Raw genomic sequence first — 24493 nt, forward strand, 5'->3', positions numbered from 1 at the left:
TTTCTGCAGTATTCTAATTTAAGGACTATTTACTCTATTTCTGTATTCACTCTCATCTAGGGCCTTAGCAATGTAGCCTACTCCTTAGTTCCCTGATTCTATTCTTTTATTGTCTAGGCCTCTAGGGGAGGACGGCAGGTACTGACCTACTCTCTTAATTGTTGCACAGTCAACAATAAACTATTACTACTACTACTACTACTAACTAGCAGGGAGCACACGCCAAGGGGCGCATTGCTTCATTCACTCGCCTCTTCCATTCCCGACGGTTCCCCCGAGCAAGCTCTCACGCAGCTCCCCTATCCATCCCAAGTTCCTGCAGGTAAGATCGATCGACTTGCCCCAGCCATGAGTTACGTAGGCGTCCCCTTGGCCTCCTCCACTCAGGGTTGTCTCGTACAGAAACAAACAACTCTGTGAGCGGGATCGACGTTCGGGAGCCGTGCCACTTGCCCATAGTCGCTGGTTTCGACACGAAGTCATTCCAGCGATATATATTAGTGAAAGGAAATGCATATGATAAATCTTGTATAAGGCAGGATAAATAAAATGGAGCGATACCCCGCACACACTTAACATTGCTTTTGCTAGCATATGCAATTGAATTTACGTCTTTAGCGTCATAATTACGTGGTCAGACGATGCATGTCACACTGGCAATGTGTCGGGTTCATGGGTTTTCTTCCACTTCAGGCTGGAAAGACCATCGACACGGAGATGAGCACCGCTGTCACGCGCAGCTATAGCGAATACTCCCAACTTTACCCTTAGTACACTTAGCATCATAAAGACAGTCAAACTCGCTGACTAAATTACCTAAAATCAGCAGTATGTCAGCTGTTTTACTGGAGGCCAAATAATACTATAGTCAGCCATACCAAACATATAGTACGCTCTTTCTATCTGACTTAATAATCCCCAACTAAAATAATTCGCATCTTCCTACTAGAATTGTAATATGTAATGCTTGTCGACTTAATAGGTTATTTACACGCTAGATGAGGAAACACGAGTTGATATGCAGTTCAACACTCTCCATCTTGACAGCGGTGAGGGCGGCGAAGGAGGAACAAGATATTAATTATTATGTGTAGCAGCAACAGGGCCTGAGGTTGTTTTCCTGTCTGCTTGTTGATCGAGGCACAGACAGACACAAACAGACAGCTGAGACAGACATCATAGATTGCTTCACGAACTCCATAACACCCTGACCTTGAAAACAACACCCACAACCCAATCAAACAGCCAATTCATCTATAACTTAATTAATCAACTGCAGGTACAAAATTAGCAGAAAAAAATATACAGCACAGACAGTTAAGCAGACATCATCCTGCATTGCCTCAGATAACTACGAAATACCCTATCAGTAAAAAAAAAGATAGGTAGCAATACACAACACGACCAGACGAAACTGACCGGAAAACGACAACCAAAACAACAACAACAACAACAAGACATTATCGTTAACTCCATCATTACTTACAAAGGGTTAAAGAAGTAAATTTATTCAGTCTATCAAAACGAAGAATGCGAGGCGATCTAATAGAAGTGTTTAAAATGTTTAAAGGATTCAGTGATATTAATACGGAAGATTACTTTACAATTGATCGATCAAATAGAACAAGAAGAAATCACAATTTGAAGATATGTGGTAAAAGATTCTCGTCGCACGAAGCTAAACACTTCTTCTTCAATCGAGTTGTTAATGTTTGGAACTCTCTTCCCTGTGATGTCGTTGATAGTACAACAGTTACGGCCTTCAAGAATAGATTAGACAAGTATTTTGAATCCAACCAGCAACTAATTAAGATATTACTCATTGTCGTAATAACGTTAAGTTCTTTCGAATACTGGTGTCTTTGTCCGCTTTTATCGCCCGGTTAGTGGTAGCAGTAATGGTAGTTCTTTCCTCTTTCCTACATAATTCCCATGCAATTTTTCCATTCTGCATGGTTCTTTTTCCTTTCCTACCAGCTTTGGCTGGAGGGATCGGGGGTGGGGAGGAGCCTTCGCCTTTGCTGTCCTTCATCTTCCACCTTTGATTAGATATTAGTGTAGCTTGTCACAAACAGCCTCGTAAGGACCAGCAGGTCTGCTGTTGTTTGTTCTTCCTTTGTGTTTCTTTGTACTTCCGTCACCCAGAGTCATCACCGAAGTAAATACGAGGGATGCCACCACAGCTACCCCATGCAAAAACAATATACTGAAGGTGACGACTCAAAAAACATAGCTATATATCCGTACACTCTACCCGATGACATGTTTGCAATACAGCATTTCACCAGCCGACCGACCGAGCCCATAGCATCGCCGAAGGAGCAACACAAGGACAAGAAGTGTCACCATAGCCGGGGGGAGAAGAAGGGAGAAGGAGAGAGAAAGAGGAGCCCCTGCATCATTTTTGTAGCGAAGGGAGGAGAGAGAGGAAGAGTGACGCAGCGTACAGTGTGACCTGGCAGCTGGCGACGGAGGGGGAGGGGGGGAGTTGAGGAAAGGGGGGCGAAAGGAGGGTGAGGAAGGGAGAGAGTGTGGGGGTAAGGAGGGAGAGAAGGGTGGTGGTTGAACAGCCAAGCCAGAAGAGAGAGGAAGGGGGAAACGGGGGAGAAGGGAGGAAGGGAGGGAGGGAGAAGCAAAGGGGGGGAGAGGAGGGGGAAGGAAGAGATAGAGGTTAGAGGAGCGAGCGATAGAGGGTGGGGGTGGTTGCTGGCGGTGGGGAGAGGTGGAGAACGGTGAAGAGGGAGGGAGAAGGGGGAGGAAAGGGGAGGATGACGGAGGGGAGAAAAAGGGTGTGTGTTCGAGAAGGGGACGGAAGGGGAGAGGAGGAGGGAGCGGAGAAGGGTGGTTGTCATGGTGGGAGGGGAAGAGGGGGATTGATGAGGGGAAGGGAGGGGAGGGAGGGTGGGGAGGAGGAAATGGGGGCGAGGCGAGAGAAGGGTAAGGGAGGGGGAGGAGGAGGGAGCGGAGGAGGGAGGTGGTTGAACAGCCGAGTCTGAAGAGAGTGAGGAGGGAAAGGGGAGATGGGAGGGGTAGGGAGGGAGGGAGGGAGAAGCAAGGGAGAGAGAGTGAGGAGGGGGGGAGAGAAGGGGAAGGAAGAGAGATAGAGGAGGGAGCGGTGGAGGAGGAGGGAGGTGGTTGAACAGCCGAGCCAGAAGAGAGAGGAAGAAGGGAAAAGTGGCGAGAGGAGGGGAAGGGAGGGAGGGTGGGAGGAAAGGAGGAGGGAGAGGATGAGGGAGAATAAGGGAGAGCGCGATGGGGAGAACGAACAGGGACAAACCGCAGTATATCAGATAAATGTGCCTCCCCAGGGATGACGGTGGTCTTTAAAACAACCTTCGCTAAATGATAAACAAACAAACAAACAAATAAACACATAAGTTCATCCATCCACACGGGAGCCGCTGAAGAAAAGTGGTAAACATACTTTTTTCTTTTTTGTTTTTGTTTTGTTTTTGTTTGCATAATCATAGAAAGGAACTTGTTCTCTTCTGCTTGTGATGATGATGATGATGATGATGGTGACGGTATCAATGATGACGTCAAGAAAATTAACATTATCATTATTATTATCATTATTATTATTATTATTATTATTATTATTATTATTATTATCATTATTATTATTATTATTATTATTATTATGAAAAAAAAATAAACAGCCACTACAAACAACAAAGACAGCAACATATATAATACAAAATCAAAGAAAGTTAGAAAGAACATCTAATTTTCAACAAACACAACGAAAAGAACAGTATATAAGTGACAGTAGTAGTGGTAGTAGTAATAGTAGTAGTAATAGTGGTAGTTACTGTAGTGTTGTTGCTAATATTTTGTTGGTTGGTATCGTTAACGTTACAAAACACAACAGCAACAACAAGCTCAAGGATAATAAAACCCTCACCACCGCACCACCACAACACCACCTACGCCACAACACCACACCAGCCTTGACTATCCTAGGAGCTCGCTAGATTCCCTTCACATTTCCACTTGCTAGCCAGTCGCGAAGGCAGTGTAGCTAGCAGGGTGCCTAGGTAATGAGGTAGCTAGCTGTTGGGTGCGTAGTGAGGCTCAGCTAGTGGTGAAGAGCAAGGGAAGGAAGGTTTAGAGGAAGCATAAGTGAGTAACTCGCCGGGAGGAGGAGGAGGGAGAGAGAGGGAAGGCGAGAGAGGGAGAGAGAGGCAGCAAAGAGGGACGGAGGAAGGGACTGAGAGAGGGAGGCGGGAGGGAGACTTCAAGGAGGGACGGGAGGTAGGGGGAGGTAAAAGGGAGGGAGGTTTCAAGGAGGGACGGGAGGTAGGGAGGTATGAGAGAGGGAGGAAGGAGGGAGAGAGGCAGCCAGGCGGGAGGGAGTTTAAGTAGAGGTGGGGAGGAAGGGAGAGAGGATGAGGGGTGACTAAGAGGGGGAGGAGTGGGGTGCCGCGGGATAAGGGAGGGAGAGGAGGGTCGGACAAGGAGGTGGGGTGCCGCGGGGAAGGGAAGGAGAGAAGGGGAGGAGAGCATTAGGGAGGGACGGGAGGAGGGGGGAAGAGGGGGAGACAGAAGGAGCAGCCACCACCACCACCTCCACCTCCTCCTCCACTCAGCACCGCCTCACGCAGCACATAAACACTGCTTCTTCCTCGCTCACCGGCCACAGCGCGGGCACAGCGGCGTTACAGCGGTGCCAAGCGTTACACAGCGGTGCCACACGGAGCTGGACGGAGGCGTAGGCGTGTGGCACTGACCCCCAGCCGCACCACAGATCAGATGAGAAAATAAATTACACCTCATTGTTTTTGTTGCCGTTATTTGTTGCTCTCATTTCCCCACGATTTCTTTTTTTTTTCTATTTATTATCTCTTTCGTTCGTTCTTTCCCACGAAACTACGCAAAAAAAAAGTTGATGTATTCTGTAAAGGCTTCTTCTTCATCTCTTTGTGACGATTCGTCTTTAATATTGTCATCCTTGTCTATACGTCGCAATCATTTCCACACCATTTTTTTTTTATCATCTCTTTTGTTCTTTCCCCAAAAATGCGCAAGAAAAGTGTCAATGCGTGTAAACCTTTCTTCATCTCTGTGAAATAATAATCTTAGTCATATCCTTAAAACGTGATAATGATTTCCTTACAATTATCTTCAACTCTCAAAGATAATGATTTCGCTGTCATAATTTACGTAAGTGTAATTAACACGTTATTTTGTAAGGCCCTTTACTAAAGAATCTGGTTATCATGTTCATTCCCTTTTTATGTAACGTGCATGATAAACGAATGTAGATAACGCTAAACTAGCAGCAATAGTAATAGTAGTATTGGTATTTGCAGTAGAGAATGTTTCAGAGTTACTATCGAGAAACTAAAACGAAAGACAGAGAGAGAAAGAGTCAGACAGACAGACAGACAGACATAGAGAGAGACAAAGAGGGGAAAATAATGAGCAAGCTGGTTTAGACTCGGCCTCAACTTTACAGCAGACACTGAGCTCTCCTCCACAACACTTGAAGACGGTGCTGCTGCCGGTGCCGTGGCGGAGGGAGCCTCTGTTCTGTTGTTCCTCCTCTGCCGGTGCAGGAGCTGACGCCTCCCTTCACTCTGGAAAATTTGGCCTGAATCGTTAATATAGATTGTGAGAGAGTGAAGGGAGAGGGTGAGAGAGAAGGGATGAGAGAAGGAGAGAAGGGTAAGAGAGAGCGCGAGAAGGGGTGAGAGAGGGAGAGAAGGGCTGAGAGATGATAGAAAGAAGAGGTGGGAGCGGTAGGAAGGGTGAGGGTAGGAGGGAAGAAGGGGAGGGAGAGGAAATGGCAGGAAGAGTGAGAGAGGGAGGGAGAGAGGGGAGGGGTGTTGAGAGAGGGTGTGGGAGGACGGGAGGCAGGGGTGAGGCTCTGTAATAGGAAGGGTGGAGGAGGAGCAGGAGGAGGAGGAGGGGAGAACGAGAGAGGAAGACGGAGAGATAGAGAGTGAGAGAGGAGGAGGGAGGGAGGGAGAGGGAGGGCTGAGGATCAGTAACAGGAGGGGGGGAGATGGTTGAGGACCAAAGAGAGGGAAGGAGAGAAGGAGGGAGGAGGGGAGGGAGGCGAGGAGGGGAGAGAAGGGCGAGGGTCGGTGATGAGGAGGGAGCGTAGGGGACTGGGAGGGAGGGAAGACGGAGGAGGGTCAATGATAAGGAGAGAAGGGAAGAGGATGGGAGGGAGGGAGGGAGAGGGGGAGGAGGGGTGGAGAGAGGGAGAGGCAAAAGGAAGAGGAGGTGGGAGGAGCGGAGGAGGCGGAGTAGGAGGAGGAGTAGGAGGACAAGAAGAAGGAGGAAGAGAAGAGAGGAAAGGAGGGAAGCAGGGCGGGTGGGAGGATGGGAGGAGGAGGGACTAGGGGAGCCAGGCGCAAGGAGGAAGACGAGAAGGAGGACGAGGAGTAGGAGGAGGAGTAGGAGGAGAAAGAGGAGGCAGGAGGGAGCGCTGAGGACAGAAAAATACAGTAACACTTGACAAAGACACGCACAGCGGCCCTCCTCACCATAACACAGCACCACACAGCACACAGCACCACACAGCACACACGCCCACGGGAACCCTTACACATGACGGTTTCTAAACTTACACAAACACCAAAGAAAACGAAGAAGGAACCGGAGTAACCTGGCGCCAGCAACACCACAACCACCACCACCAGCAGCACCATGGCAGCACAAGGCCGGGTGGTGGTGGTGGTGGTGGTGTTCCAGGTGGAGTGGGCATGCGAGAGGGAGATGAGAGGGAGAGAAAAAGAGATATAGAGAGTCAGGTATCCGAGGCTTGCGTCACACTCGTCTCAGCCACCTGAATGAACACTGTAACTCGAGATTAGACAGACAGACAGACGGACAGACGGGCAGAGTGACAGGTGTGGGCCAGGAGAGACAAGTAATAGATGCATAATAAAAACAGCATCACGTTAAAAAAAAATACATCTCCAGACAGCCTCACCGCCCTCTACACAGCATACAAGAGCACAGTACGGAAGGAAAAAGGAATTTGTATAAAGTGTCGGAGAAACATTCTTGGAAGAAGATACAGACAGACAGACAGACGGACGGATGGAAGATGGCGCCTCTCACCGTGGTTCAGGTGAGAGGCTAGATGGAGGAGGGAGGGAGGGAAGAAGGGAGAAGGAGGAAGGGACGGAAGAGGGGGGGTCAAGAGGGGGAGAGAAGGGAGGGGAAGGAGGGGAGAGGGGAAGGCGGAGGGTCGCAAGGGAAGGAGAGGGAGGTAAGATGGAAGGCAAAGGGAACGACAGAGGGGAGGAGGAAGAAAAAGGTTAAAGGGGAACCAGAAGAGAGAGAGAGAGAGAGAGAGAGAGAGAGAGAGAGAGAGAGAGAGAGAGAGAGAGAGAGAGAGAGAGAGAGAGAGAGAGAGAGAGAAGACAACAAGAAGCGGAAGCAAAGAGAGAGAGAGAGAGAGAGAGAGAGAGAGAGAGAGAGAGAGAGAGAGAGAGAGAGAGAGAGAAAGGAAAGAGAGAGAGAGAGAGAGAGAGAGAGAGAGAGAGTAAACTGAAGAAGAGAAGGCAAGAGATAGAGAAAGACAAAGACAAGTAACGTATGAGAGAGAGAGAGAGAGAGAGAGAGAGAGAGAGAGAGAGAGAGAGAGAGAGAGAGAGAGAGAGAGAGAGAGAGAGAGAGAGAGAGAGAGAGAGAGAGAGAGAGTAAATTGAGGAGACAAAAGACAATGAGAGAAAGTTAACAAATTAGGACAGAGAAGACGAAAGATAACAGAGAGAGAGAGAGAGAGAGAGAGAGAGAGAGAGAGAGAGAGAGAGAGAGAGAGAGAGAGAGAGAGAGAGAGAGAGAGAGATAACAGAACGAACGAGATTTTAGTAACAAACAACTAAGAGCATAACACAACAGAGCCCAAAACATACTCTACCCTTGGCCTCTTATTTGTTAATGGGTGTTAATGGAGCCTAATGGAGTGTTGTGGGCACCTCTCTATGCCGGGCGGGGAAAAGCAATGCCTAATGGTTAATGATGAGGGGGGGGGGAGCTTCCATTAATCACAAAAACTCGTACGTAATAAGCCTCCTTTTTTATGTTTTCTCTTTCTCTTTTTTTTTTTTTTATCTCTCTCAGGACTTCCTCATTATCTACCCTCCACACACACACACACACACACACACACACACACACACACACACACACACACACACACACACAGAGGTCGCCCATTAACTGATATAAAGTTACATCGCCGCCCCATTACGAGATAAGGGACAGCCAGCACCCCATTAATCCAGAGAGTGACATCACCCACCACTGTGTCACCCATTACACTCACCCACTCACCCACTCCCTCCCCTCCCCCCTCCCCCCTCCTCACCCCCAACCCAAGCCAGTGACGCAATGAGATACGAGAAAGTTGTACCATTATCTCTTGAGAGTCTATTTTTCCCTTCGCCAAAGAGTATGTCACACCCGTTAGGCAAGAAGCTGATGTCAACGATTTACACTGACCAGCACCACCTTCCACCCATTCACCCAACGCTCATCAGCCACGCCTCGACCATTAGACAAAAAAAGGGGAGGTATTTAACACGGCTCAGATGTCAACTGCCTCGGTTAACTAAAGGTAAGCATTAACTAGTCCTCAAACTCATTAACCCAAGGAACATTAGCCATTTCACGCCCATTAGACAAACAAAAGGGAAGGTATTAGCACTGCCCAGATGATGTCAACTATTTCAATAAACCAGCGGGACTATTACTTTTTACCCACTAACTATTAACCGGAGGAACCATTAATGAAACCTTCTACCCACTAACCCCAGGAACAGTAGTCATCTCACTCCCATTGAACAAAATAAGGGAAGGTATTAGCAATGCTCAAGTGACGTCATCTGTCTCTGTTAGCTAGCATAACCATTAACGAATCTTCCTACCATTAACTCGAGGAACGTAGAGCCACGACACACCCATTACGCAAAATGCAGAGGTTTTAACTTTGCCACAGTTAAGTCAACCAATTAAAATCAACCAACAAGACCATTAACGTAGCGTCCCCAACATTTTACCCTTTTTTTGTATACTGAAAAGGAGACAGTTCAAGGGCGTGAAAAAAAAAATAATGAAAACAAAAGCCCGCTACTTACTGCTCCCGAATAGAGTACATAGGAGTGGCCAAAATATACTCAACGATATCAGCCATTTAGCACCCATTTAGTTAAGAAACAGACATTATATAACTCTGCTCAAACCCAACGGCTCAGACATTAATTAGACTCACTTTTCCTTTTTCCTTTGTGATGTCGACGCAACATTCTACCATTTACTCAACTGTATTGGCCACGTCGCATCCGTTAGTTAAGATTTAATCAGACTTACTTTTTCTATTTCCTATGTGATGTCGACCGTTTACTCAACTATATTGGCCACGTCGTATCCATTAGTCAAGAATAAGGATTCGTATTCCCAAACGCTTCGGGCTCTTGTTACGATGATTTCCGAAGGCCACTGAACAGATGCGTCGGGGTCCCGGCAGTGTTTTACCGCATATCTTGATATCTTACAAAACTACCCCCAGAGATGCGAATGGAAATCCCTATAACTTGTAGGAGAGCCTCATTAAATTGATGTACCAAGGCGTTGAAACGATTGAGATATGGCTTCAGACCTTTCAGTAATGCTCAAATGATGTCGACGATTTACCCAAAGCTGTGATATTGACCTTAATTCTTGCCCACCGAACTTTACGATTACCTTCAATCCCTCAGACTCTATTGCTTCCCCAAAGGACCTCGTTAACCTTCATGGACCCATGAGATATTTCCTCCTTTTTTTACCCTACTTGTAAACCAACTCCACAGCCATCAACATCAGCCTACTCAACTACCACAGCCTTTACCCAGTATATATATATATATATATATATATATATATATATATATATATATATATATATATATATATATATATATATATATATATATATATATATATATATATATATATATATATATATATATATATATATATATATATATATATATATATATATATATATATATATATATATATATATATATATATATATAAGTCAACGGATTAATATCACTCACCTCTAAGTCAACGGATTAAGCCTATAGGCCGTATTTTTAAGTATCAAGCTCCCACAACTACTATTTCTCATGGCCACAGAGAAGATTAACCATGTTTTCAAGGAGCAGGAGTCGTGTAAAGCTATAACTAGGAACACTAAGCAGGCCATCAAAATTCCGGCAACTACTACGAGAGTCTTTTCAAACAGTCACCGTGCGGTGCCGATACGTTGAAAAATACGGGCTTATAACCTACCTGACTTTACGCTCAATCTTACCTTTTTTTCAGTACCCGATAAGTCACAGTGAAGTTTCCCCTATAGGAGACCTCATTACCTCATTACCTGACGGACGTATAAAGGTGAAGCCTAACCTCACCTGACCTACCTTTAAGGCAGTTAAGTCTATATAACCTGCTTGACTTGAGCTTAATCTCATCTATTTTTCAGTACCTTAGAAGTAAAGACAAGATTATCTCATTATCATGAGGGACGTGTAAAGGTAAAGTTGAAGGCGAATGCTATAGCTGCGCGTGGCCTCGGTGCTCATCTCCGTCTCTCTGACCTCTTGACCCTGTAGAAAGCCAAGAAAACAATGGAAAAGAAAGAAAACTATGAAAAAGGAGAAGAAAGAAAATAAAACTAACTCATAACCGTTTGAAACTTCCGCCGTCGTCACCCCAGTAGGAACTTCATCATGCGGCAACTTCCTACACAAAGAAAAAGAAATAAAAAAAGAAATTGGAAATTATAAAATGTAGACTTCATCGTTCGTCAACCATCAAAGGATTTCACGTAACATTCATCACGTAACGTCCATCCTCCACCAAGAAAAAGAAAGGAAGAAAGAAAGGCTAGGATGAATGGCAGACTGGAAGCGAAGAAAGAAGAACAAGAAGAGATATCAATCCATTAGTCAAAGCAAGGACGGGCTTCACTTAATTCAAGGGAAAGAAAAGATATGTTGTATAAAGGAAGATAGAAGGAAGGAAGGAAGGAAGGAAGATAGGAAGACAGGAAGAGAAAAAGTAAGGAAGAGAGATGATTATATTAAAGTGGAGAAATGGGAGGGAGGAAGAAAGGAAAACAGAAAGAGAAGGAAAAGAAATGTTATATAAGGGAAGAGAGAAGAAAGAAAGAAAAAAATAGGAACCAGGAAAAGAAAGATATTAAGAAAGATGTTATATAATGGAAAAGAGAAAAGGAAAGAAGGAAAAAAGGAAAACAGGAAAGAAAGAAAGGAAAATCGATGTCATTATAAGGGAAGAGAGGAAGAAGGAATAAAGACAGGAAGACCGGAGGAACGCAAAAAAGGAAGAGAGGAAGAACGGAAGACAGAAAGAGAAGGAAAGGAAGAGAAATTTTATATAAAAGGAAGAGAGAAGAAAGAAAGGAAAAAAAGATAGGAAGCCAGGAAAAGAAAGATATAAAGAAAGATGTTATATAATGGAAAAGAGAAAAGGAAAGAAGGAAAAAAGGAAAACAGGAAGATAAATAAAGGAAAAGCGATGTTATTATAAAGGAAGAGAGGAGGAAGGAAGGAAGACAGGAGGACGGAAAGAACGCAAAAAAGGAAGAGAGGAAGAACGGAAGCCAAACAAATCCTTCAATGTCATCCTGCGGGCGATACAGAAAGGAGTTAGCCCATTAATCCAACATAACCCTTCCCACTAACAAGGAAGGAAGGAAGAGGAAAGGAAGGACTTTACCCCCACTGTCACTTCAACGGGAACACAAACCAATTAACCCAACAGATCTCCATCCATTAAAACGCAACAGAGGAAGAAGAAGAGAGGAAGAAACCAAAACAGGAAGAGAGAGAAAGAGAGAAAGGAAGAAGGAACAAGTCAAACCGATTCTCCAATATCTCTTAACGGCAACACAAGCCCATTAACCCAACAGAACTCTACCCATTAAAACGCAACAGAGAAAGGTGAGAGGAAAAAGAAAGGAAAAACAAAACAAAATAGGAATAAAGAGAGAGAGGAAGAGAGGAACATAAGTCAAATCCATACTTTTCTAATGTCACTTCAACGTCTATACAAACCCATTAACCCAACAGAACTATACCCATTAAAACCTAACAGAGGAAGAAGAAGAAAGGAAAAGAAAGGAAGAAAGCAAAACAAAAAGAGAGAACTGAACTCCACCCATTAAAACCCAACAAAAGAAGAAGAAAGGAAGACACACACACACAGAGAGAGAGAGAGAGAGAGAGAGAGAGAGAGAGAGAGAGAGAGAGAGAGAGAGAGAGAGAGAGAGAGAGAGAGAGAGAGAGAGGAAGAAAGGAAGGACAAACGAAGCCTAACAATAACACTGAACACTCCCAATGGAACACCTCAACAGCAAATATAGACAAACCCCTTAAACCCAACAGAGCAGCACCCCTTTAAATCCCAACAGAGGCTTTTCTTTACTCCTTAACCCAACAGGAGCGTCACCCATTAACCCAGCGGCCGTCACCATTACCGAAGACGAGGCGTTAATGGGTCCAGCGCCAGGTATAGAGGCACAAGTTAATCTCTTTCTGGGAGTGAGTATAATGGAGGCCTTATACCAGAGAGAGAGAGAGAGAGAGAGAGAGAGAGAGACTGACTTACATATATATAAAGCAAACCAACACAACTCAAGAAAATAAAAAGAATGAGAAAGAAAGAAAGAACGAAAGAAGGAAGAGAGGAGAGAGAGAGAGAGAGGTAGAACAGAAAATAAGAGATGGTAATGGAATGGGAGCGAGGAAGGCGGTAAATGCAATAAATGGAGGAAGGAAGGGGCGAGGGGCGAGGGGAGGAAGAAGAGAGAGAGCGAGAGAGAGAGAGAGGGAAGGAAAGAAGGATGGGGAAGGAGAGGGACCGAGAGAGAGGAAGGCAGAGGGAATATAAGCAGAGGAGGGAGGAAAAACAAAAAAGAGAAGGGGGAAGAACAGGAAGAGAGAGGGAGTAAAGGAGGGGGAGAACAAGAGGGGAGAGAGAGGGAGAGCGCAGAGTCCCCCTTCGTAATACCAGAGGGGAGGGGAGAGGGGAGGGGAGCATAAAGGGGTGAGGGTAGCTCCTCTCTCCCCACTGAAGTAGAGGGTAGGCTATTGATCAACGGGGAGACTCGCCTCTCTATGTAGGGCAGCCCCTCCCCTCCCCGCCCGTCCCCTCCCCGTGTGCGTGTGTGTGTCTGTGTGCGTGTGTACGTGGGAGGGGAGGCGTGTACGTGGCTGGTGCTTCTTGTGTGCGTAGACGTGGGGGAGGAAAATATGTTCATGTAGGAGAGAGAGGGAGTGTGTGTGTGTGTGTGTGTGTGTGTGTGTGTGTGTGTGTGGGGAAGCGGAAGGGGTGTAGGTGGGTGTATGAGGGGTGGTGTGTGTGTATGTATGCATGTGTGTATGTATGTGTATGTATGTATGTATGTGTGCGTGTGTATGTTACTATGTATTTATGTATGTGTATGTTTGCCTGTGTATGTATGTACATAAGTGTGCTCGAATGCGTATATTCGGTATGTGTGTGTGTGTGTGTGTGTGTGTGTGTGTGTGTGTGTGTGTGTGTTTCAAGAAGGATGCGTGCACGTATGATGCTGTGTGTGTGTGTGTGTGTGTGTGTGTGTGTGTGTGTGTGTGTGTGTGTGTGTGTGTGTTGCTACTTACGTGTTTTGCTTTGTGTGTTGAGGGATTTGTGGGAAGGAAGAATGTAGAAGAAGGTAAAACAGAAGAAAAAAAGGACAAGAAGAAAAAGAAGAAAAATCGTAGAGAATATACCTGACTGAACAGACCGCAAGAAAGACCTCCACGTCCCTCCCTCCCTTCCTCTCTCCCTCCCTTCCTCCCTTCCCCTCTCCCTCCCTTCCTCAATCCCCTCTTCCTCCCTACCTCCCCCTCTCCCTCCCTTCCTCAATCCTCTCTCCCTCCCTTCCTCTCTTCCTCTCTCCCTACCAACCTCCCTCCCTTCCTCTCCCTCCCTTCCTTCCTCTCTCCCTCACTCCAGCCCTCCCTTCCTTCATTCTTCCTTCCCTCCCTCCCCCTCTCTCCTTCCTCTCTTCCTCCCTTCTCTCTCTCTCTCTCTCTCTCTCTCTCTCTCTCTCTCTCTCTCTCTCTCTCTCTCTCTCTCTCTCTCTCTCTCTCTCTCTCTCTCTCTCTCTCTCCTCCTCCTTCCTTCATCCCTTCCTCTCCCATTAACCCTCCTCCTCCTCCTCCTCCTCCTTCACCTCCTCCTCCTCCTCCTCCTCCTCCTTCTCCTCCTCCTCTTCCTCCCTCTCGCCTTCCTTCCTTGGCCTTCTTCACAACTTCTCTTACCATTTTTTCCTCCCCAGCCATCTCTCTCTCTCTCTCTCTCTCTCTCTCTCTCTCTCTCTCTCTGGCTATCTATCTATCTATCTATCTATCTATCTATCTATCTATCTATCTCTCTATCTATTAATCTCTCAATATGTCTATCTCTATTCATCTATCTATCTCCTTAATTCCCTCTGCTTCTTCTTCTTCGTCAGGAAAGAAATGATACAGTAATTGGATGACGCCTCTGCCTCACACGCTACCTCGGCCCTTACCTGTGTGTCAGCCCCGGCAGGTGAGGGGAGAAATAACCTGTCACCACCACCACCACGACCAATAACAACCACGACTGTCACCACCACCAAAAACAACCACTACCACCACGACGGTCATCACCACCACCATCAATAACCACCACGACTACCACCACCACCACCACGATTCCCAAGACTATCATAACTACTGTTCCCATCACCACTTTCACTACCATCATCACCACAACTATCGCCACCATCACCACTACTATACCTGTCCTACATCACCACTGCCTCCACCACCATTACTATACCGATCTACACCACTGCCATTACTTCCTACCGCCTATCTACACCACCACCGCCTCCACCACCACTACCGTCAATGTTACTTTCTGTCACCTCCATCACTACCTTAACCAACACCACACACCACCACCACCAACACCCCCACCATAGTTATCATCACCACCGCCTACCACTTCTACGACTGTTAGTTAGCTGCCCCTTACCACTAAAATCATCACCACTCACCACCACCAACACCAACACCATACTCTCATAACTGTCAATATTTTACACCGCCCTCATCACCACCATCATCATCACCCTTTCTCTCTGTCTCTCTATCACCACCAACAATAACAATTCCATGACTTACTACACACCAACTCCTCATCACCACCAGCACCATCATCACCACCTCTACAGCCACTTCCTCCGCCGCCTCCACCATCACCACCACCGCCAGACTCACCTCCAAAACCACTTCCCACTCCATCACCGCCACCACCGACACCACCACAGCGACCGTTCACCCCCCTCCCCCCCGCTCCCCCCACCACCATCTGCCCCATCATCTTATACTGTCCATTTACTCTTCCTCATCATAACGAGCCACTCTTCATCACTATCATCACTATCATCACCATTTCCCTCGGCGTTATCATCATTATTATTATCAGTATCAGTAACAACAACAACACCAACCAGAGCAACAACAACAACAATCAGCCATCGTCATTAACACCGTTACCACCATCATCACCACCGTCATCACCACCACTCGGAAGCCCTCCCATCATCCCCTCAGTTCATCACCACCATTACCGCCTCGAGACCACTGATCCTACACACACACACACACACACACACACACACACACACACACACACACACACACACACACACACACACACACACACACACACACACACACGACATCACCACCTCTATTTCCGCTCCTCAACACACCATCATTTCCATCACCATCACCAGTAACATCATCACCATTCTTCGCATCACTACCAAAACTTACCACCACTACCACCACCACCACCACCACCCTCAAACCCATTATCATATCTACCCTCTCATCACCCTTTCACCACCACCACATCACTACCGCTACACCACTAACACCACTATCACCACAGACTTATCACCATATCTACCCTTGCATCATCAATTCCTCACAACCCACCTCCCCTTTCACCACCACCACCACCACCACACTGTACCTCCCCATCCCCTCCTCCACAATCCCCGTATTCATCACCATATCACACATCTCATCACCAACACCATATAGCTTCATCACACTCCCCATATCATCACTACTAACTCCATTAATACACCATCATCATCATCACCATATCAAGCTAATCATACTAACTGCATGTAGGTGAGGTAACCCATTCATCTTATTCATCACTTTCCCCTTTTCATCACTCCCCACTTCATCACTTTCCCCCTTCATCATTTTCCCCATTTCATCACTCTCCCCATTTCATCACTCTCCCCCTTCATCACTTTCCCCCTTCATCATTCTCCACACTTCATCACTCTCCCCTTTCATCATTCTCACCCGTTCATCACTCTCACCCGTTCATCACTCACCCGTTCATCACTCTCACCCGTTCATCACTCTCACCCGTTCATCACTCACCCGTTCATCACTCTCACCCGTTCATCACTCTCACCCGTTCATCACTCTCACCCGTTCATCACTCACCCGTTCATCACTCTCACCCGTTCATCACTCTCACCCGTTCATCACTCTCACCCGTTCATCACTCTCACCCGTTCATCACTCACCCGTTCATCACTCACCCGTTCATCACTCTCACCCGTTCATCACTCTCACCCGTTCATCACTCTCCTCACTTCATCACTCTCCCCACTTCATCACTCTTCCGCTTCATTCATCACTCTCCCCCTTCATTACTCTTCCCCCCTCATCACTCCCCCCTTCATCATTATCCCCCGTTATCACTCCCCACTTCATGACTCTCCCCATTTCGTCATTCTCCCCCTTCATCACTCTCCCCTTTCATCACTCTCACCCGTTCATCACTCTCACCCGTTCATCACTCTCCCTCTTCATCACTCTCCCCACTTCATCATTCTCCCCCTTCATCACTCTCCCCATTTCATCACTCTCTCCACTTCATCACTCTTCCGCTTCATTCATCACTCTCCCCATTCGTCACTCCCACTTCATCACTCTCTCCCCCTTCATCACTCTCCCCCTTTATTACTCTCCCCACCTCATCACTCTCCCCTTCACCATTCTCCCCCTTTATCACTCCCCACTTCATCACTCTCCCCATTTCGTCATTCTCCACCTTCATCACTCTCCCCTTTCATCACTCTCTCCCATTCATCACTCTCCCCCATTCATCACTCTCTCCCCTTCATCACTCTCCACCTGCTCTCCCCCTCACCTTGCTCCCCTCTTCACTTGCTCACCCCCTTCACCACTCCCCTTCACCACCCTCCCCTCCCCGCCCATGCCCTTCACCACTCCCGCCTCGCCAGCACCACTACATCACGGAGCAACAAGGTGTCCCTGGAGAGTTCTCGCCCCTCTAACAAAGCGTGCCCCGCGGGACCTCTCCGCGGGATGCTAAACACACACACACACACACACACACTCAGAAGGGCAACACTCCTCCACCTTTCCCATCACTTTACTGTCTCCACATCCTCGTCTTCCTCATCATGACTAACCGTATAGGATATTAACGTCACCACTATTCTCCTACTCTGCATGCCTATTCTTCTTCCTCCTCCTCCTCCTCCTCCTCCTCCCCCTCGTCCTCTTCTGTGGCCTCCTTTTCACGGTCCTCATCATATCCAGACTGAGTAACCTATATTCTCGTCACCTACTTTAGATAATCAATTATCGGTACTCGTGGCTTGCTGCTAAAAAATATAAAAGTTTTAATTTATTCTCCTCCGGACTCGGCCACGCGCGCCTGTCCCGCCGCCTCCCTTGTTGCTGCTCGGCGACTCCAACACGGTGACAGAGAGGCCTGAATCCTCACACGCCTTCGGCTCCCACAACAAAAATTTCCAAGGGCCTCAGCGGAAAACGAGTCGGGTTTTCATGTTATTTTCTTCACATTGCTGGTGCAGAAGAGCTGTCTAACTATCTCTATAGGCTCGTAAAACTACCCCTCGTGGAAATGCGTTAACACAACCTCCACAAAAGCTTTATTAAATGTGTGTGTGAGTGTGTAAGCTTCAAAATGTTCGAGAATATGAGCCTTTAATTAAAGAATTCATCGGCGTAACAATTCAAGAAGAGGAATCAGAAACCCAGAAGTTGGGATTAAAAAGGCAAGTTACGTGATGATGCCTTGGGCTGATTTTTTCTTTCAGTTAATTATCCTTTTTTGGACCTCTTCACTTGATTGGTTAATTAGTTCACTATTTTGTGTGCTAACTTGCTTGTTAATTTCTTAATTGATATTGTCGTGTTGGAACATTGGGATTAAATGACCTTGACACTCTCTCTCTCTCTCTCTCTCTCTCTCTCTCTCTCTCTCTCTCTCTCTCTCTCTCTCTCTCTCTCTCTCTCTCTCTCTCTCTCTCTCTCTCTCTCTCTCTTGTAAAAATATAATTACATAATTATTACTGTCTTACTTTGCTAATTGCGCTGCAAAATTAAAGAAATAATGAAAACTCAAAATACATACATACATACATACATAAATACATACATACGGCTGCAGCAGATATTGTGAAACTGAAGATGGGTAGGTAGGTAGGTAGGTCGGTATGTAGTCGGGCAGGGCAGGTAGGTAGGTAGTCGGGTAGGGTGGTGGTCGTGAAAACAACCTGCCCAGCCTTCACGGACGAGTCAAACCTGCCAGCGAGCGACCTTGAAAGCCGAGCACTTGACACTGTTAGGTCGGTTTTCCCTGCGGCGACGGGATGCTGGTGGCGGCCGCGACGGGAACCACTGATACGTGAACTACTACAAGCAACGTGAGCTGCGGGCAGGTGGCTGTGCGGCGGGGCAGGGCTGGGCAGGGATGAGCTACACTGGTTGGGACACTTCTTTTACCTGTTTATCGCCCTGTATGTTAGTCTGGGTGTAGCTGTGCCTATGCTGTATGTTGCCTCAAGGAGTTCATTGGCTTGCTAGTGAGCTGGTTTTACTTTTTCTACATGTTTCTCAATCCATTTCCTCCTGTTACTGTCTGAAAGGACGGAGGGTTTAATAAAAACTGGGCTATGCATGGCTAGGCTGAGCGTGTCCAGGCTGTCTGTCGTCCCAAGGAGTTAGATGGCCGGCTGGTGGACTGGAGGGACGGAGGGTAAACTGTGGGCTGGGCAGGGCAGGGCCGGGCTGGCTGAGTGGTGTCTGGCCTGTCCGCCGCCCCATTGACTCCTGCTACTTGGCTCGTTATCCGACTAGTTTGTTGTCAGTTTCCTCCCTGCCATGCATAGAGGGCGCGCGTGCGGTGGAGCGTGTTTTATGTGCTGCTCTCTCTCTCTCTCTCTCTCTCTCTCTCTCTCTCTCTCTCTCTCTCTCTCTCTCGTTTTAAGACTAGCTCGGCGGTTGTCCAGCAGAGGAGGCAAGCAAAAACACTCCTGCTTGACGGGCTAAACACCAACAGTTACACAATCCCCGTAATAAAAAAGGAGGCAAATTATCAGTATGGAAAAGTTAAAAGTTTTATGAATGATACTTAAGTAGTCCCAAGGGTCGTGTAAGGGAACGCAGCCTCATGACTCACCGTACAATCACTGCTCAGAGTTGTGAATGAGCGTGATCGACCTGGTGCGTAGCCGTGAACGCCACTTAATGAACGGGATTATCGCCGTTGGGGAGGATTAGCGTGACGCCTACAATACCAATTACGCACTTACGGAACGCCAACCGCGAGAGGGGGCGAGGACGGGCGAGGATGAGCTGACAGAGTGACACAGGAGCAGCGTGGTTAACCTCCGGCATCATCCGACCGCCTGCTCACGGCCACCATCTGCGGGCGAGGGAAGGCGCGGCACGCGGCACGCAGCGGGCGGCGACACGGCTGACGGAGGAAAACTGTCGCCCAACAAGAACAAGGAGAAAGCCCAGAGTTGAGAGCACGGCAGTTAATTATCGCTCCACGAGTCTTCATGATCCCATTCTTGTTGTATCTGTGAAATATTAATGTAAAGAAAGCGCGTATAAGTAGATTTTTTGATGAGATGGTACGATGAAAGCAGGCACGAGGCACGGGGAGAACATCATCCTATTTGAATAGGCAATTAATTATGTACATTTACTAAATCCCTGAACACTGAACAGTTAACCAATCACACGCGGAGTCGTTCCCTTCCGAGTGAGGGATTGGCCGAGGAACGTGACGTCACGGCGCTCCGAGTATAAAACAAGACGAGGACGGAGATTGTCGCGATTCTTATTTCGGTCTGGCCTGCCGCGGCCTGCCATCAGCCTTCCCCCTCCAGGTGAGCATTTATGGGGCGGTGGGAGGGAGTGTCTCTTGATTGGGTTAAAAAAAAAAGTGTGATGGAATAACTTGAGTCAAATTTTCTGTTTTGAAGGAAAGATTAAAAGTATTCAGGGCAGATAGTTATTGCAGTACACACACACACACACACACACACACACACACACACACACACACACACACACACACACACACACACACACACACACACACACACACACACACACACACACACACACACACACACACACACACACACACACACACACAAACACACAAAGAGAGGCACAGTTATTCATCACAAAATTTCGTAACTGTAAGAGTGAAGTCGCGAAATATATGATCCTAAGAATAAACAGGAATAACTCGGGATATTTAAACCAATAAAAAAGCTTCGCACCGTCTTGGCCCCGAGGTGAGAATCCCGCGCGGGGCCCCTGGGACACGGGAAGCGCTAAGCCACACACCGGTACTGCCCGTGACCCCGCCGCAGGGCAGGGAGGGGAGGCGGAGGAGCAGCGGGGGCACATGCCAAAAGCGCAGCGGCATGCCAGTGGGAACCAATAAGCGTGGGTGGTTACTGGGGGGGGGGGGTAGGGAGGATGTCTGGGAGGTAATCGAAAGTGAAGGTATACTGGTGGTGGTGGTCAAAGGGATGGTGGTAGTGCTGCTTATGGCGACGCACGGCGGGACAGGTGAGGTGACAGCGGCCAAAGGGGGGAAGGGGGCCGTGGCGCTGAGTGACGGCGATGATGACGATGATGTGGAGGAGAGGAGCAAGGCATAGGAGGGCGAGTTGTGAGTTGTAGGAAGAAGAGGAGGTGGAGTAGGAGGAGCTTTTGGATAGCGAGAAGGGAGATTAACTATACTCGACTCCCTCCCCGTGGACCTATCGCGAGGAACAAACAAGAACGATACAGGATGAGGAGGAGGATAGAATATAAATGACAGGAGGGAAGGACGAAGAAGCACACGGAGAAGGGCAATCGCGTAACGACTCATGCAGAACCAAAAAGGAAGTTGATAGAAAAGGTTATGACGAGTAGAACGAAATAGAGAATATGGAGCCGGGAGGGAGGACAAGGAGAAGGAGAAGAAGCAAATGAGGGCCATGAGGAGGAGGAGGAGGAGGAAGAGGAGGATCAACTAACCAGTTCCTCGGCGAAGTGAATGAAAGGAGGCTCAGAGCGGACGGATGGATGGGACTCGTGAATATTGATAAACAGATGACAGTCGACGTCATGCTGCGGCGTCTCCATCACTGACTAAACGGAAGATCTTATTTATGGCTTCATGCCCTCCCCACGCCCCTCTCACCCCGCGATATCACTACCCTCCCCCCAGCACCCCTCTCCCTCACCTCTGCCGACCACCTGTCGTCGCGTGAGGGCAGGTGTCAAGCTGTGGAGAAGCGGTGATGAAAGGAAAGTTGAGGAAGCGCGTGAGGGAACTCCTAATTTGACGTTGTAAAAACTGGGCAAACTTAATCAGTCTAACCTTCCTTAGCCTCTACCCAAGTGTCTAAGGCTGAGAGAATCTATTACCATGAAGAATATAACTACACGTAACCTACCTTCCTTCCCTCTGAGGTGTCTGAGGGAACATCTTATCAACGTTGTTTACCTGGTCTAAATTAATCAACCTAACCTTCCTTATCCTCCACCCGTGTCTAAAGTTGAGGGAATCTATACGCAAGAAAATATTAGTGTGGTATTAACCTGCATAACTAAACGTGCTCTTCCTTCCTTCCTTCGCCTTTATGTGACGACGGAAAAAAAGTCATTAGCAAGTGTTTGACAGCGAGTATCAGTCAGAGAATCGGTCGTTAATCTGGCTAATTCTCATCTGGTCTCCTCAATGGTATTCTGAAGGTGTTAAGCGGACATCACAAGTTGTCAGGCAGGGATACAATGGGAGGAGAGTTAGCAAGTCTTTATGGGAAACCTGACGTGCCTTTTGGAATGGCGGCTGACCGGTATCGGGAGGGAGCTGGGTGGGGCAGGGAGAAGGGTGGGTGGGGTGAAGAAGAGAGGGGTTACGTGTGTGTCTGTGGGAGGGGGGTGAAGAGAGGGGTGAGGTGTGTGTGTCCGTGGGAGAAGTAGTATGGGGTGAGGGTGGGAAGGAGAGGTAAGGTTAGGAGAAGAGAAAGGTAAGTGGGGTGAAGAAGAGAGGGGTGAGGTCTGAGTCCGTGGGAGAAATAGTAGTGTGGGGTGAGGGAGCGAGGGAGAGGTGAGGTGGGGAGGAGAAAAGGATGGGTGGGTTGAAGTGAAGAAGAGAAGGGTGAAGTTATGTCCGTCGGAGAAATGGGAGGGAGAAGTGAGGTGGGGATCGTGAGGCGAGAGTTACTGGCGTGAGGAACATGCAGTCACACACTCGGTGGCCGGAAAGCTTCTGGTCCATATTAAACATTTCGTCGCCCGAGCACATACATATGACAAGGCTTTCATAGGAGTTGTGGGCCTTTCCATGGGTAGTATTATGACCCAAATGGTAGTCTGACAAAGCTTCTGCATCACAATTGTAAGAAACAGCCATCATAACGCGTTTTACCTCTTTTTTTTTTTTTGGACTGCAGAAATAATTGGCGTGAGAATCGGAAGCGCCTAAGAACACCGACCGTTGACTCACTGATCCCGGCAACCCTGTGGTCACGGAGAGTAATCCATCTGCCTCTCGCGTGCCGCCGCTCAAGCCACCTGGGGGTACCTGGCCGCGCCCCGCCTTACGCAACACCTGTGCATTCCTAAGCCCTCCTAAACCAGTCCAGCCCGTGAGGTAGACCTTTAAATACACTTGCCATCACTGTATGACGCGAGTTTCACCTCTGTTATGTTCGAAAGGTTGTTGGTTTGACTTTACTTGAGATTCATGACTTTAGTGGTTTCAGAGTAGGTTAGTCCCCGCAGAACGAGCTTACTCTCATTTTATACTCTTACTCGTACTTTCTCTTTTACTCTTCTTCATATACTCATGGGAGGTAATTCTGGTGTCCATGTCTCAACTCTGTGGGTAACGAAATCATATTAATCTTTATACCTATGTTTTTTTACTCATTCTTAACCCGTATTAGATCCCAGAGAGTTCTTTTATGTTTTGTTTATTAAATTACTGATGTGTTTGTGTTTTCCTCTTTCCAGTGCAGATAGCGTGCGGAATGAGGCTGTTTGGAGGTAGGTGTTGTGCTGGTCTCCTTCTTCCTGCTCTTGTATACGTCCAGAGGAGTGAATGACTTATTGAAGAGGAGAGACTGATAAGGGGGGTGGGGCGTAAATGAGAGAGAGAGAGAGAGAGAGAGAGAGAGAGAGAGAGAGAGAGAGAAATGAATGAAACGAACAACCAAATAGATAAATATGTAAATAAGTAAAAAAAAAAAGATTAGCAAAAAAACATGAGTAGACGAAAGAAATGCGATTAGAGGTAATAAAACAAAACTGAATAAACGTAAAAATAGTTATAGAAATGAAAGGAAAAATAAGAGCGTTCAGCGGCAGGCCAGGAATGAAGATCAAGCAAAGGTCGAGTGCAATCCTGACCCACTTAACGCCGGAAAGGTCTGCCCGGCGGTTCAGCGATGGCGTCACCTCAACGGGACGACAATAACGACAATGGCAACATCACTAAATTGAGTCAAGACCAGATTAATGCCGGAAAAAGGACGCGGCAACGACTCACTATGCATTAATGAGGCGGCGGCGAGGGAGGGAGGCAAAAGCAGGGCAGGGCGGGAGAGCAGTTGTATCCCTCCCTCGCTGATGCTGTCACACCTCCCCTCCCAAGGCCTGTCACCGCGCGCCTCACACAGCCATAAACACTAGCTGCCCGCCCCCGACCATGCCCCCGACCCTCACCTCCCTCTCACGGTCTCTCCCTCCCTCTTTTCCTTCCTCCCTCTCCTCAGCCCTTCATGATGGCCAGGGCAAAGGATAGGGAGAGAACCAAAGACTGGGGACTGAGACACTCATTCATATAGGGTTTGAATTCTTAAAATTTCAAATATATGGTGGAGAACGGGAGTTAATGAAATCTATACCTGAGCTTTACGTTGGTCCGTGAGTATACATAGTTCCTGACCTGGTGAAATGAATCTACTGGTGTCCGGAAGCCAGCGTGTTGCAGTACAGTACATTCTAACCACTGGGCCCTGGGGTAATGCCTGTCCTTTTTTGCAGCGCCCTTGGTGGTGGCGCTG

The 24493-nt window shown here is 47.5% G+C and overlaps 1 protein-coding gene across 2 annotated transcripts in view; it reads left to right on the forward strand.

The window, feature by feature from the left end:
* Positions 1-20181: 20181 nt before the first annotated feature.
* LOC127001766 (U-scoloptoxin(01)-Cw1a-like) overlaps positions 20182-24493 on the forward strand; it is a 7372-nt gene continuing 3060 nt past the window's right edge. Inside the window, exons 1-4 of one of the 2 annotated variants that reach the window (XM_050866914.1) lie at positions 20182-20302; positions 22880-23079; positions 23442-23474; positions 24474-24493. The exon at positions 24474-24493 is cut by the window's right edge and continues 165 nt beyond it. In XM_050866914.1, coding sequence (XP_050722871.1) covers positions 23459-23474; positions 24474-24493 — 36 coding nt within the window. In that variant the 5' untranslated portion in view covers positions 20182-20302; positions 22880-23079; positions 23442-23458. The remainder of the gene's footprint in view (positions 20303-22879; positions 23080-23441; positions 23475-24473) is intronic. The other variant, XM_050866916.1, reaches the window with a different exon arrangement.

Source organism: Eriocheir sinensis, chromosome 21 (genome assembly GCF_024679095.1).
Source record: "Eriocheir sinensis breed Jianghai 21 chromosome 21, ASM2467909v1, whole genome shotgun sequence".
Lineage (NCBI taxonomy): Eukaryota > Metazoa > Arthropoda > Malacostraca > Decapoda > Varunidae > Eriocheir > Eriocheir sinensis.